The sequence below is a fragment of the Nelusetta ayraudi genome, unplaced genomic scaffold (assembly GCF_046127955.1).
Source record: "Nelusetta ayraudi isolate G7.1 ecotype Tasmania unplaced genomic scaffold, CSIRO-AGI_Nayr_v1 ptg000109l, whole genome shotgun sequence".
In the NCBI taxonomy this organism is placed as follows: Eukaryota; Metazoa; Chordata; class Actinopteri; order Tetraodontiformes; family Monacanthidae; genus Nelusetta; species Nelusetta ayraudi.
The window spans coordinates 1-14,469 of record NW_027466159.1 but is presented as its reverse complement, the minus strand read 5'-3'; the positions used below and the strand labels follow the sequence as shown (position 1 = coordinate 14,469).

At 49.1% G+C, this 14,469-nt stretch overlaps 2 protein-coding genes across 7 annotated transcripts in view; both read right to left on the bottom strand.

Annotated features, from left to right (window-relative positions):
• LOC142903372 (ubiquitin carboxyl-terminal hydrolase 34-like) overlaps positions 1-1,788 on the bottom strand; it is a 36,967-nt gene extending 35,179 nt beyond the window's left edge. For all 6 annotated transcript variants that reach the window (XM_076048944.1, XM_076048945.1, XM_076048946.1 and 3 more), the window contains exon 1: positions 1,404-1,788. In XM_076048944.1, the coding sequence (XP_075905059.1) occupies positions 1,404-1,446 (43 nt within the window). In that variant the 5' untranslated portion in view covers positions 1,447-1,788. The remainder of the gene's footprint in view (positions 1-1,403) is intronic.
• A 1,555-nt stretch (positions 1,789-3,343) lies between these two features.
• Positions 3,344-14,186, bottom strand: LOC142903234 (exportin-1-like). The gene is made up of 23 exons (XM_076048764.1): positions 14,027-14,186; positions 13,812-13,913; positions 13,516-13,588; positions 13,369-13,430; positions 13,246-13,290; positions 12,968-13,149; positions 12,828-12,876; positions 12,622-12,741; positions 12,409-12,537; positions 10,978-11,136; positions 10,390-10,572; positions 10,149-10,287; positions 9,458-9,639; positions 9,215-9,371; positions 8,937-9,100; positions 8,385-8,519; positions 8,102-8,285; positions 7,889-7,995; positions 6,710-6,904; positions 6,398-6,566; positions 5,269-5,566; positions 4,866-4,962; positions 3,344-3,850 (listed from the first exon to the last, which is right to left on the bottom strand). Exons 1-23 carry the CDS (start codon positions 14,150-14,152, stop codon positions 3,704-3,706), a joined length of 3,204 nt encoding a protein of 1,067 aa, XP_075904879.1. The 5' UTR covers positions 14,153-14,186; the 3' UTR covers positions 3,344-3,703.
• Between the last annotated feature and the right edge of the window lie 283 nt (positions 14,187-14,469).

Below are 14,469 nucleotides of genomic sequence, written 5' to 3'. Positions count from 1 at the left end.
ACACACACACACACACACCTGCAGAAAGTATACATCTCCTTAATGATGGCAACGACAACAAAAACATCATGTCAGCGTGTCACATGAGAAAAAACAGTGAGAGCTACACTTCCAGCCAGGTGCATCAGGAGTTCTCCCACCTAATATCACACATAGCAACAACAAACACAGACCACATACAACAAGGCTTCACCCCCGGTAAACACACGCGAACTTGACCACAAATAAAATGAGCTTTGTTCTCGTTCCCCCCCACGTCAGACCACAGTCAACCCACAGCACGGGCCGGTTAGCATCGGCTAACTTTTAGCTTCAAAACGCCCACGGTGTATTTACATTTTTGGGGGAGGTTGGAGGGCTGTTCCCCCCCCCCCCACACACACACACACAGAATTAGCTCAATGACTGCTTGGGGGGATGGAGGGGGATGTCACACAATTTGTGACAAGGTTTCCAAACGACAACACGGAGCTAAGAAGGCCAGAGTGGACCAGTGCCGAACACAGCCGAGGATTAACGACGTGCTACGTGCCAAAATATGCGCCTCGTTGCGGCCGTGTACTGTTTTTTGGGGGGGTCGTTGCTAGCTTGGTAGCATCAAGACCAACTACGAAACCATCCCGGCGAAGTCGACAAAACACAACACACCGACACACACTTACACCTTTGGGAGGACGTTGTAAACAAAACAACATTTTAATAATGACGTGAGAAGGGGGCACTCGGATGTGATTAGTGCGAATGTTGGCCACACACACAATAGGGGTGGCAGCGCAGTGGACAGCTAGCAGCAGCAGCAGCAGCACACTGACCTGACAAACACATCAAACAAAGTCAGGCTGCTCGCAGCTAAACTAGCTAACTTAGCTAACTTCCAAAATTGACGGCGAATCGCCGCATTAGCCCCCACTGGTAGCCCGCTCCGTGCACACAGAAGTGTCGTGCCGAGCCTCGGGCAGCATTGTCACTGTCGAAAGTGGTGTAATTTAGTGGTATTTTTGGATTGGAATCGGAAGCTAGCCTGACTTTTTTTTTTTTTTTTTTTTTTTTGGCTGGGGTGTTAGGGCCCCGAAAAGCACACATACACAACCCTTCTGCCACTCTGGAAGAGGAAAACTGTAATTCGGCACAACGCCGAGCACGACGTGACACCGATGCGCGGCTGTCAGCGGGTGCAAAATGAGCACAACCGGTGTCGCCGCTGCCCTCAAAGCGGCAAAGTACGGACGAGAAAGCAAGCTCGTCGCGAAAACAAAGTTAAGACATTGAGCTAGCATCTGAGCTAACGTGCCCCCATCCAATACACATACACATACACAGAGCAGTGGAAGCTGCCCCTCGGACCGCGATGCTAACAGCGGGCATCGCGTGTTGTAAATAACACAGAGTACACAAACACTTACTTTCATTTAAAACCTCCACCAGCTCGGCGCAGTTTTCACACATTGTTCATGAAGAGGACACAAAAAAGAGGCTGGGCGCTCCTGCTCAAACCATGGCACCGCAGTGCTAACTGTTGGCTGCTAGTAGTTGCTGTTTTTGGGGGAGGCTTAAAAAAAAAAAAAAGGAAGGAAAAAGGCCCAGTTCGAGGGAGTGATTGGTGAAGGTTATCACACTCGGTGGGGACCGCGGCGGAGCGAACGATGGACAAAACGTGATTTACATCCGAGCGGCGTGACTGTGCAGCGAAAGTTTTTTTTTTCAGCGAGGCTCGGCAGCGAGTCAGCGTCCAGTCCGAGCGTCACTTGAGAGCAGAAACAGCAGCCATACTGAAAGAGCAGTGAGGGGAGGGGGACGAGGAGAGCGTTCGGGTATTTCCGGCTGTGGCTCCTTCGTGCGTTCGTTTCTCACCGGAAATCTCGCGGTAGCTCGACGAAAACGTTGACAGCGTCGTCTCCTCCCGGCGAGCTCAAGGACAAGCGGCGAGAAGTGCACTGATGGTGGCCAGAGACGGCTGTATTTTAATTCAAGAAGCGACCAGATCAGTGTGTAATTATTGATACAAAACATGTTTTATAAATACTAAAGTATTGTATATTATTTGTAATAAACAAATAAACAAAAACTTTCACCCATGTTTTCCTACAGCAGCCTGTCCGTCATTTTCGATGATTTGTCAATGCGACACTGAAATCCGGTCACTGTCGGTCTCTTGTTTACGAGTCTTAATCTGAAAGATCATTTTCAGGTTTTATTCTTCAAAACCTCTGTTTCCTTATGATGTTTTGTTTTGGTGTGGCATTTTGAATAATGGAAAATGGGTGAAGGCAACATGTAAGCCATGGCTTCTGCCTGCTCCTTTCCGGTTCCGTTCAGTTGTGTTCTTGTATTAATATTTTTTTTTTTATTATTTTCTTATTTTCCCTGTAATTTATATGCTAATGGATGATGAACCGAACAACGCAACCTGTTTTCCCCCAGTGTCTCCGTCCTGCCAGCGGACTCAAGAAAAATCCCCACCTTTGCGATGTCTTAAAACACACCGTTTGAGAAACTACATCCTCAGTGATGTCACAAAGGACACGCCCACTTTAGTGGCCACATCTTAAATCGTATTTTATTCTCCATCCAAACTTTCGGAAGGTCCAACTACACTGGGAGTTATAAACAGGCGGCTAAATTTAGATTTATATATTTTTTTCCCCCACTGATTAATTAATCATGTAAGCCTGCTCCAGAATTAAGATCAAACACTTGTTTTTCTTTTACTCCATTTTTGACTATGTAGTCAACACATTCCTAAACGCTTTCAGTTTGTGTCCTATTAAATCTCGTATATTTGGCTTTTTCATCTCGACTCTATGACACTGTCTCAGAGATCCTGCGGCTCAGTTGTTTGCATTCAAATAATAGCATTACATTCCACTTTGACAATGATGTCGTCCTGTGACTAAAACCTTTCACACCATCCAGCCCTGCTGCTCCGGTTTCCAGTCTCGGTGGCTGGGGGGGGGGGTGGTTGTTCAAAGAAGTCACACAAAGTTTTTTGTAAAAATAGCCAACTTTATATCCTCAAGAGAACTCAGACAGCTTTACAAACAGGATGATTTGAACACAGCCTTCCTTCCTTCCTTCCTTCTGTCCCTCCTCCTCATCCATAATGCAGAGCAGTCCAAAAGAAGCTCCAACCCCAGAGAGTCAGAGAAGTAAAAAAAATAACAATAAACACAGTGACGACCCAAAACAAAGACAAAAGGAGGGAAAGGAGCACCCGCCGTGCCCCCCCCCCTCCTCTCTCTATGCACTCCAATCCTTCCAAGTGTTTCAGCAGCGTATTTTACATATTAACAACAGGAAGGGGAAGTGACTCGCCTTTAAAAGTAATCCGGTGCTTTCCACTTCATGCAGGTGTAAAGAAGTAAAGCTTTAATAAGCAAAAAAGATTTAACATAAGGTGGCGGTCACACACGCACACACACAAGAAAAGAAAAAAAAAATCAAATCTTTGTATAAAATAAGTTCGTAAGAAAGAAAAAAAACCTGTCGGGTGCGGGGAGGGCAGGGGAGGGGAGGGGGGACAATCTTCATTTACATATTGACATTAATTTGGTCGACGTACAACCGAGTGCCGGGGTCCTTCTACCGGCCCGTCATTCTCTTTAGAACCACACACGCACGCACGCACGCACACACACGCACACGCGCACGCTCCGTCTCGACCTTCCGAACTCCTTCATTGTCGCTCGCTCGGCAACAAGCGGCCTCAGTCGCACATCTCCTCTGGCAGCTCGTGGGGGTTGAGGATGCCCGGCACCGACATCTGCAGCTTGTGCTTCTCCTCCTGCGCCTGCCGCAGCGACGCCTCGCGCTCCTCCAGGAACAGGTCCGTCGTGTCCTCGCCGGCAAACTCCTGCACAAGAGAGGGAGGCTGAGCAGCCATCGCTTCAAAACACACCCGGGCGACGTTGCAGCCTTTCCGAGTCGGCTAGGCCAGGGGTGGGAATGGAGAACCGGTTCCCATTGGTCGAGTCCATCGGAACCGTGCGCCCCTAACGTTATCGATTCTTCTCAACGATCCTTTCATTCCTCGGCACGGCGGCAGGACGGCATCGCATCACACGCGTCGTACACCAAAAGCGTCTGCAGCGCCGCGTGGTCACCACTCTGTACCTTTTATGTCACATCTCCTTAGTGGAGTGTTCGATAGGCTACGTGCTAGTGCTAACGCTGCTGCTGTTGCAGCTGCAAGCGCCGCTGTGATCTCCGTTGCGACGGTAAACATCCACGCTAAATACATCCTGCACTTGGCACACTGTCACCCTGCAAGCAGCATGCGGTTTTTGATTATTGAAGCTGAGCTACATAGAAATATTTTCCTTTTCTTACATTTCAGAAAATGATGATGGCGATGATGAGACAGTCACAGTTACTCAATTCAAGAGCAGATATGCTCATATCCTCGCATAAAAACTTGATGTTTATTCTGTGTACTCTGCCAAATTTACAGTAAGAGTATTTTCAAAATATTATCTAGGCACACGTTTTTTTCTAAAGGGGACTTATTTTATATATATATATATATATACATATACATATATATATATATATACACACCATTGACTGCCATTTGGTTTGAGCTTACAAGAAACGTATAAAGCAACAACATTTGAATTTTTGTTATGAACGTTACGAAAGTCAGACACTGTTAGATCACTGTTAAAGCGAAATTTGTTCATGTCTTGTGCCGACATTTTGTAAAAAATAAAATAAATAAAATTAGTTGCTTTTGGGGCTGAGGACTGAGGACCCTCAAAAAACGACATGGGAATCGTTAAGAGAATCGATAAGGAATTGGATGGATAAGCAGAATCGATAATGGCATCGATATTGATAAAATCTTATCAATTCCCACCCTGGACGCTCACCTTGATCTGCACCAGGAAGTCCCTCAGGTGCTCCTTGAAGGCCGGGATGTCCTGGTTGAGGCTGAACAGGCCGGTCACAAACACCTTCACCTGGGCACTGCAGACAGAAAAGAAAAAAAAACAGAGGTTCTTTACCTTGTATTCAACAAGTCGTCACAAACTGTAATAAAGAAGTAATGTGCTTTGTTTGAATAAGACCTGCATGAGGAAAATATCTAAAAAAAAATGTGTTGAGTCAAGCATCAGGGGAAAAAAAAAAAAAAATTAATTGTCGGCATTTTTTTTTTTTTTTTTTTTTTTTTTTAATGAATTGATTCCTGAACACGCGTTAAAGTGGCTCGTTTCGCTCAGAGTGCGGCCTCCAGGGGGCAGTGTGGCGTGGCGGGCCGTGCCGGTGACTCACTCCTGCAGATGGGGGAAGGCGGCCTTGAGCAGGGTGGCGATGTACTCCTGGATGTAGACCTGGTTGTTGTTGGTGGCGGTGCTGGAGCCGAGCGCCACGCTGACCTTGCCCTCCTCCAGCAGGTTGAACATGTAGGCCAGGATGGTGGCGTGCATGGTGAGGCCCGCCGTGTGGGACGTGTCCGTCACCACCGAGAAGATGTGCTGCAAGATGTCGCAGAAGTACGTCTGGTAGAAGCTCTGCGCCGCGCTCTCTTCCGCCGACACGTTCTGCAGGAGGGTGTGCAGGATCTGCAGGCCTGCAAGAAAAAAAACTTTGATTCATGCTTTTGCACAAATTTGATCCAGACCAAAACGTAACATCTCACCGAGTCTGGCGCTCAGTTACTTCTCACTCAGTAGCCAGAACAATAAAGTTCAGCAATAAAACTTCTGGGACTGTAACATCAATAGAGTACAATTGGTAGGCTTGGGCCCGCTGCCAGAACTCGCCACTTCTCAAACATTACCATCAATTATTCGGGATGTCCAAATGATCGGATCGGCACGTCGATTTAGCACATTTTATTAGATCGGTGATCCGCCGATCTGCGTTCAAAATCCAAGATCTGATCATATAATAATAATATATCAATAACGTTACACATTTATAGTTTTCAATGTAAAAATGAGAGAAAATCGATTTTTTTTTTTTTGAAAATGAGACTCAATACTGAATCGAACAACGTAAGAATCACAATTTGAATTTGAATCAAATTTTCCCCACACCCCTATAATCTGATGAGAATTATTTTTTGCATAAACTCAATTTTTTTTTAAGGTCTTTAAAGAGAACACAGAACCAAAAGACTAAAGCAGATCCAGGTGAACCTTTAAACTTTTTGGCCCCAACAGTAAAGCAGAATTCTCTACACTGCTGCATTATAATACTGTATTCCCACAGCGTTCGCCCCATCCCCGGTCCTGCCGACTACATAAATGTACTTCCATCATAAGCGACAACGTTCCCTGTACTTCCACCAGGCTCGTTAAGAGACCACCGAGGGTCGAGAGAAGAAAAACAAGAGTGAATGTTGTTTTCTCCTGAGAGAGAGAGAGAGAGAGAGAGAGAGAGAGAGAGAGAGACAGACCTGTGTCGGCCACGTTCCTCATGGTGTGCTTGAATGCCCAGATGATGGAGTCCAGCACCAGCTTGAACTGGGCCGGGGCGATGGACAGGAAGGCGGTGAAGCACTGGGAGGTGGCCGCTTGGAGCAGGTAGAAGAAATGAGTCCTGTGCTCTGGGAACTCCTCAAAGTTCTGGCGAGGAGGGGGAAGAGAGGAAACCGTTTTAGCCGCAGCAGGCGTCACACACACACACACACACACACACACACACACACACACACACACACACACACACACACACACACACACACACACACACACACACACACACACACCTTGTTGATCATGTTCAACGTGCACTCAAAGACGGCGTCAAAGATCTTGGGGATCTCCGCCGTGATGTGGCCTCCCAGCTTGTTGACAATGGTGGCCATGGTGCTCAGCACCTCAGGCTCGCGAGCCGCCGGGACGTTCCTCTGGTAGTCGATGAGCACGGCCTCCAGCAGGGGGGGCACAAAGTTCTCCGCCACCTGAAAGGTCACAGCGATGTAGTTTTTTTTGTTTTGTTTTTTCCTCCAGCGTGATTACAGACTTCCTTGCGCCGGGACTTAAATCACCCCTCACAAGCAGCAGCAGCAGCAGCAGCAGCAGCGGCGGCGGCAGCGTGACATAACAGTCATTTAGTGTTCGGAGGGGATTTTCTCTTCCTCCTGCAGCAGTAGCAGCAGGGTTCTCAGGCGTTTCAGGTTAGTTAAGAGTTACAGGCCAACTGCTGCTCGCTGTGCAAATCACTGTTTTAGCTGCAAACCGCTGCGGAGCCGGAAATAAGCCACTCAAACACCCACATTTCCACCAGAGGAGTCGAGCAAACATTGCTCCGGCGGTTTGTTGGCACCTGCCATTGTGGACACTGGTTTAGTAGAAAATATTTTTGAGGCTAGAGGGGTCTCGTGCAAGAACTTCAGGTGAATGATCTGTGCCTCCACGGCTGCGGAGCATTTCGAGGTTTATTTATTTCGGGCATACAATCGTGTAAGAAAAGTGAGGCAAAAAGAGGTTTTTGAACACCCCGGGTGCATTTGTGATGGACTATCTTTGCGAAGAATTAAGTCTTAAGTCAAGTCTCCAAGTGCAGTTTATTTTAGTGCAGTCACCAAAATTTAGCTGAATGATGAACTATTACATTAAAATCAGGACTGGATTTTTTTTTTTTGCAAGAAGGCTTCGTGCCTTGCTGCAACACATCCAGAGTACAAGAATGATAAAAATGCAGTTTTCTTTTATTGTTTTCTTAACAATAAACAAGAAAATAATTTCCATGTGCCTGTCTGTGTGCCTCTGATGCAGCCAAATACATACAAAAAAATCTTGGGCAAATATTTAATGATAATAATTAGGATTGAGTACAATATTAAGAGTTTCCGGAAAGATGTTTCGACATATTGGATAAGAAAAAAAAGCAATTTGAAGAATAAAGAGGAGCAAGTGAACCCCTGGGGGGTGCTGGCGCTCACCATCTGAGGGTCGTTGGAGCGGCTAACCCAGCCTGAGATCAGCTTCAGCGTCTCCCTCTTGACTGTCCTCATGCTCCTGATCAGAGGCTGCTTGGTCACCATCTCACCTGCACGGGAGGAGGAGACCACACCCACCCACGTCGTCACCGTCACCCTTTTCAATCCACTGCAGGAGGGAGTTGTATTTATTTTGAGAGAGAGAGAGAGACTGACCGTTGCTCTGCACGGCGGAGGAGATGTTTTCGCTCAGGCACTTGTAGACGTTGAGCATGTCTAGGTAGATGCGGCCCAGCTGCACCACGAAGGGATGGCCGACGGCCTTGCAGGCTCGGACGTTTGTCTTCAGGATGCTGCCCAGCTGACGCACCGTCTCCGCGTCCTTCAGAATGTCCACGTTCTGGTGGAGGAGGACAGAGAGGCGATGAGGCGGTGATGGCTCACGGCGAGTCGCCAGGCAGGAGCCTGGACCCGGGAGGACCGTGCTCCTCTCCCTCACCTTGGTGGCCTGCTGGATGATGCTGTCCCACACCTGGTTGGGCAGTAGCATGTACTTCTCTATGAGGAGCTCCTGGACGGCCTGGTCGGTCTGGGCTCCGATCATGTAGCCAATGGCCTCGTAGAAGGTGTGGACCTGCGGGACACGAGGGCGTTCAGGGTTAGCAGCACGTTAACAAAAAGTCTGTTGGTTTCTTTACAAAAAAAAAAAAAAAAGGCAGAAGAACAAACAGGCTTCCATACAGATAAACGGCCAGCAGATGGCAGTGTGAGTGCGATTTGCGTTTGGAGAAAGAGACTGAACAGCATGACTAAGCAGTAATATTTCAGTCTGATGGGTCAACAGGGACCTGTTGTTGCAGCCGTGCAGCAATGCATTGTGGGGGCAAACTGGAGCGATATAACAACAAACACAGCCCGGCAGCTAAAATCTGTTTCCATCCCATAATTTACCGTTTTAAAAAAGTCTAAATGGAGAAATAATTTGCGTTTCCTTTATGTTGTGGGAAAAAAAAAGGGGGGGGACAAGGAGCCCCCAGGAGTCAGAGCTGACCTGCTGCGGCTGCAGGTCACAGATGATGGTGTTGATGTTGTTGAGGATCTCGTCAATGAAGGGCATCACCTCGCCCACTTGCACCTGCACGAAGTGGCGCCGGCACTTCTGGGCGATCTTGATGAAGGTGTCGCACGCCATGTCCTGCACGCCGTCGTGGGTCTCTGCCGGGAGGAGGAGACAACGATGAAGACCACCGGGTAAATGAATAACCCCGGCCCTGCCCGGCATGCGGGTCAACCACTGCGTCTCCAGCAGCTCCACCAGCGGCTCCTCACCGTGCATGAACTCAAAGAGCTTGTTGACGACAGTCTTGAGGAACTTCCAGTGGGCTCGCAGGAAGCGGGGGTACTGGCCCACGATGTACATGATGTTGGAGGCGATGATGGCCTTGTTGTCCTTCCCTCGCTTCTGCTCACACAGGCCGAGCAGGTCCTGAACGCACCACACACACACACCACCTGTCAGTGGCGACCGCGGAGGGACGGTGGACAGCGAGTGAGCACGGCGGAGACGCCCACCTTGATGACGTTGACCAGGAACCTCTTCTCCACCTCCTCGTGCATGGCCCCGCTGATGGAGCCGATGGCCCAGCACAGCATGTTCAGGTTCCTCCACGACCACTCGGTGCCGTTCACCTGGTTGTGCAGCTTCTCCGTCATGATGCGTTCGGTGTCATCGTAGTCCAGATGGGTCAGGTAGACTGCGGAACGCGGCGGCATTGGGAAGGAGAGGTTCACAGAAGCATTCTGACTGCCGCTTAGCTGATGACTGCAGTTTGACTGTTCAACGTATTGGCAAGATGAGTCACACTGATGCTCGAGGTGACAGTCAGCTTGGTTTGTGAGAATCCCATGGGTTGAAATTTTACAATTACTGTCATTGCATATTTATTAAATATTACAATTCAGCAGGTTTGGCTGCATCAGAGGCACACAAACAAATTAATGTTGTTCATCATTAATAAGACAAAATATGAAAACTAATTTCTTGCACTGAGCTGGACGCAACAGTGACTGACGCATGTGGAAAGTTGGCTTTCCACCACTGTATCTGTGGATGCCTAGAAGGCTCAGATTATTTTAGATTCAGGACCTTCTTAAACACAGATGTACGATAAAATGCTTGCCGTGTACCCCTGACTCGGTCTGACACACACGACTGAGCGCAGAGACAGTTCAGGATCAAAGACCGGACGTGGCGTCTCCTCACCCAGAGTCTCCCTCATGTTCTTGTAAAGGTTGATGGAGTCGGTGTCCTTCATGAACTCTCGGACCACCTCGCCCTGGTCGTTCTCCACCACCAGCACCTCCTCAGGTTTGGCCATGCGGCTCACCATCAGCAGCCGCACCTGCAGGAGACAGAGAGCCCACAACGAAATCTCAAACCACTCCTTGTAACAGTCGTTTTGACCTAGAACGGCCCAGTGTGTGTGTGTGTGTGTGTGTGTTACCTGAGAGAGCACTGGCAGGTAGAGGTGCCTGCGCGGCGGCACGTCAGACAGCAGCGGCGTGCTGGAGGTGGAGAAGGGGCTCTCCCTGTACAGCTCCGCCGCCATGTGGTTCCAGTACTCCAGGCAGATCTTAAAGATCTCCGTCTCTTCCACCTCCGACACCAGCAGCATGAAGTGCAGAGCCTGTGCGGGCGGAACAGGGGGGCGGGGGGAAACGCTTGTCGGTGAAGCTGCGCGAGGCCTCCGTCTCACTCGTCATAATTCAACTTTTAATACTTTAAATATTTGAATAACCAGGTGGGCTTTTCCACCTCCACCGAAATAATCATCACACCGGTGGTGAATTCTCGGCCTACGGAGGTTCAGACTGAGGCCATTTGCTGTTCACAGCACCTCAAAACAGTCGCCTCCGGTTAAGGCAGCAGACAGAGGAGGCGCTGGACCAGCTCGCTGCCATGTAGGTGGACTGAGGAGACCGCAGGCAAACATGACAGGAAGAGAGTTTCCCTCTGAACAACCCAGGAGGAGAAATTTGTCGGATGGGGCCACCGGCCGAGACGTCCAGGACGCTGCGGCGGACAAACATACCTCCATGAGAGTCTCCCTCAGGTTGGGCCTCTTCTCCACCAGCTGGCCGTGCTCCTTCAGGAAGGTGCAGAGGAACAGGCTCAGGTTCTGGATGAAGTTCTGCTCGTCGTCCTTGCCGTTGGCGTAGGCCAGCCGGATGTTGGTGTTCAGCGGCAGCATCTGACCACAACACAGAACCGACACAGTCACCAACCAGCGCGGCTGTTTGTTTTACGCCCGCCCGTCCCTGCCCGTAATTGCACGTCGTGTTGTACGTTTGAAGGAGGCTCATGTTTGTTGCGGTGCGGAGGTTCAGTCGTGGACCACGGAGCCGCCGGACCACCCGGAATCCCCCCCGCCCACCGTCCCTCCTCGTCTCCCCACACAGCAGTGTCTCTCGACCGGGCGTCTTCGCCAGACGATGCACATTAACCACAGGAGGAAGTTCTGGAAGTCGCTGCTGCACTGATCCATTTCTCCACCGCCGGGCTTCAGTTAATTCAGATCCACCTTCATTTAACTTTACACTGAAGGTTGTGCCAGCGGCCACTAATACACAATGCCAACAGCAAATTGTTTGTTGGCATTTTCCAAACTGCAAGCACTTAGCGTTGAAAGAGAAACAAAACACAAGACAAATGACTTGCAGACGTCCTAAAGAGCGCAGAGACGCTCAGCTGAGGAGGTCGGCTGGAAAATGTTCATCACTTCTACTCTTGAGGTTTTTTTTCTTCCTGTTCCTCTAAATGTTCATATGTATACAACACACAAAAACTGACTGTTTTTAATAACTCAACTTTCATCTTATTGGAAGATTCTCTTGCTCTGTGCATCTTCAAATGAATGTCTAAATCATGTTCAGTCATACAAGGCTTCCTCCATTTCTTCAGTAATCCTGGTCGAGGCGCACACTGTTCCTCTTGCACTCTTTATCCATGTGAATTCAATCTCTTAAGTTTTTCCTGAGAAGCTGCTTTTGAGTCATCCAGTGACTTGTCAGAGTGACATTGCACGTCTGTGTGTGTTCAGAGTCAGAGTGCGTCCTGCCTCGGGCTACAAGTAAAAAAAACGGGGTGAAAAAACATTGCGTAGGTTTGTTTAGAAAGGCAGAAACCTGATATTTTATTTGTGTCCATAACAAGAGCTGTGGGAGGGGATTCTGGCCCCCCGGTGGCCCTGGAAGGTCGGCAGCCCGACCTCGAGACCGCTCGCATCTAACATAAGCACTAATTAATCATTCAGAGCACTTCCCTCCGCAGTCACCCTCATTTCTCATCATATTCTGTGTCTGCGTTTGTGTGTGTGTGACAGGCTGCAGGAAGGACTGAGTTTGTGCACAAACACATACAGATCTAACGTTAAGTAAGGACACGCAGGGGTGTAATCATGCCGAGTGCAATTAAGTTAAGCACCACTCAGCGTGCGCATGCACGTGTGTGTGTGTGTGTGTACCTGTTTGAGCTGGCCCATGGTGAGGGTAAACAGGTTGACAAACTGGTCCTCGTACTGGTTGACGTTGACGCCGGCGATCTCCGTCAGACACTTCAGCGTCACGTTGCGAAACATGGGCACGTTCAAAAACTGCACAAACCACGAGAGGATCGTCAACGATTGAAAGGGGGCGGAGGGGGGACTGTATCGGCCATCTGAACCCGGTCGCTGTACCTTGTAGATGAGCGTGCTGATGAGTTTGGTCTCAAAGATGTAGCCAAGAGGGATCCAGTTGAGAAAGCGGAGCAGCGTCTCCAGCGTGGCCTGGACCAGCGGGGCATTCTGGGAGTTCTCCTGCACGGGGGGAGGCCATCAGTCGTTTGTGTTGAAAAGCGGACGGGGGGGCGAGGCAGCAGATGCGACGTCGGGCCTCGACTTACCATCACAAACTGGCACAGCTGGAATATTTGGGAGAACTCGTTGCACATGCTGGAGGACAGAGGAAACCGTCAGTCATCGACGTGAACTTGGCTCAGCCGCCTGGCCGCTGGTGGATCTGACTTCCTGCAGGGTTAGTTACCTGTCTTTCAGGTGCTTGGCCTTGACCTGGGTCATCTGGCCGCTGGAGAAGTCAAAGACCTCCTCGCTGAGGAGCTTCAGGATGATCATGTTGTTCTGACAGAGGCTCTCGCTGGTCCGACTCGCTCCCACGATGTCGCTGATGAAGGTGGGCCAGTGTTTGGGCCACTCCTGCTTCAGGATCTGCAGAAGATTCCCCCCCCCCCCCCCACAACAAGTCAGAGAGCTGTGCATCGCCATCGAACTACAGGTCACATTGTGACCAGATTGTCTACTGACCTGTACTAGGATCATGTTGAGTTTTGAGATGTAAACCCCCTCGTTCTGCAAAACACAGACGTCAGAATGAAGCAGCGTCACTTTTAGCCAAGAGAGCCAACATTCCTATTAACGACACCTCACCTCCATGTTGGCTGGATCCGAAGAAGTCTTGATGATCAACCCGACGACGTATTTCTTTATGCCTGCACATGTCACGCAGCGTCAAATCAAGTCTTGTTTTTATTATAAAAAAGCAGGTTTCAGGAGAAGAAATTAGCTCGGACCGACCTTCACACTGATTCCTGGGGAGAATCTTCCAACGTGTTTTGATGACCGTCTCCAGAATCTGCAGCGCATAATACTGAGAGGACAACACAGTCAATAGAGCCTTAAACATACATTCATGTCATCGCAGCAATAATGTTCTTGGTCCTTGCTGCAATTTTATCCCAGTCCACATCTAAACACAACACAACTAACCAATTACAGCCACAACGACAGAGGTAAACTGATGTAGTGACGTTCAGACCACAGTGCTCAGAGGCGGCAATGAGTGACTGAGCAGGCGCAAGCCAGAGACTTACTTTAGTTTTCATGTTCTGTGAGAACTCCAGGATGGTGTCCACCCTGGTCCAGGCGTCTGGGTGGTCCTTGAGGTTGGTGAGCACCTCCTGAGCCACTCGTTGCTTTAACGGAACACAGCAACAGGTTAAAAACAAACAAAAATCACAATGCCCACGGCACCACTGAAATATGAATCTGACCCCCTTTGGCAGGCGGCTGCGGCGGCGTTACTCACCTGCGAACCAATGTCGTGATGCATGGAGTTGACGACATTGTCCAGGAGATTGATGTCCAGCTTCTGACTGAAGTCCAGCAGCTGCCTGGCTGGGTGATCGGCCAACATGGTCATTTCTGCTGGCATAGAGCTTTCAGACACAGAGGAGGGAAATCGAGTTAAACATCCATCATCACATGCGTCCAGATGTACGTGACTCTAAAATGTGTCCACTTGTGTTTTCAGTCAGACTGTTCAATCGGTAAAACAACGATTACTGTGTGGGTGACACGGACACATTAGAAAACTGGGACACAAAGATGATTTACGTGTTTTCAATGATAGTCGCACCAGCATTCCTTAAACTCATATTCAATTTCACGATGAATATTAACCAGGTTCTTTTTATTTATTCAAAATGTGTCCCCACACCACGTTGAAACATCGTGGTGCAATAATGACGT

Coding starts and splice junctions, on each gene's coding strand:
- LOC142903234 (XM_076048764.1), bottom strand. CDS start 14,152: ATGCCAGCAGAAATGACCATGTTGGCCGATCACCCAGCCAGGCAGCTG. Junction 8,520..8,936: donor GTGACCTGCAGCCGCAGCAG/GTCAGCTCTGAC, acceptor CGTGTCCCGCAG/GTCCACACCTTCTACGAGGC. Junction 4,963..5,268: donor GCCTTCCCCCATCTGCAGGA/GTGAGTCACCGG, acceptor TTCTGTCTGCAG/TGCCCAGGTGAAGGTGTTTG.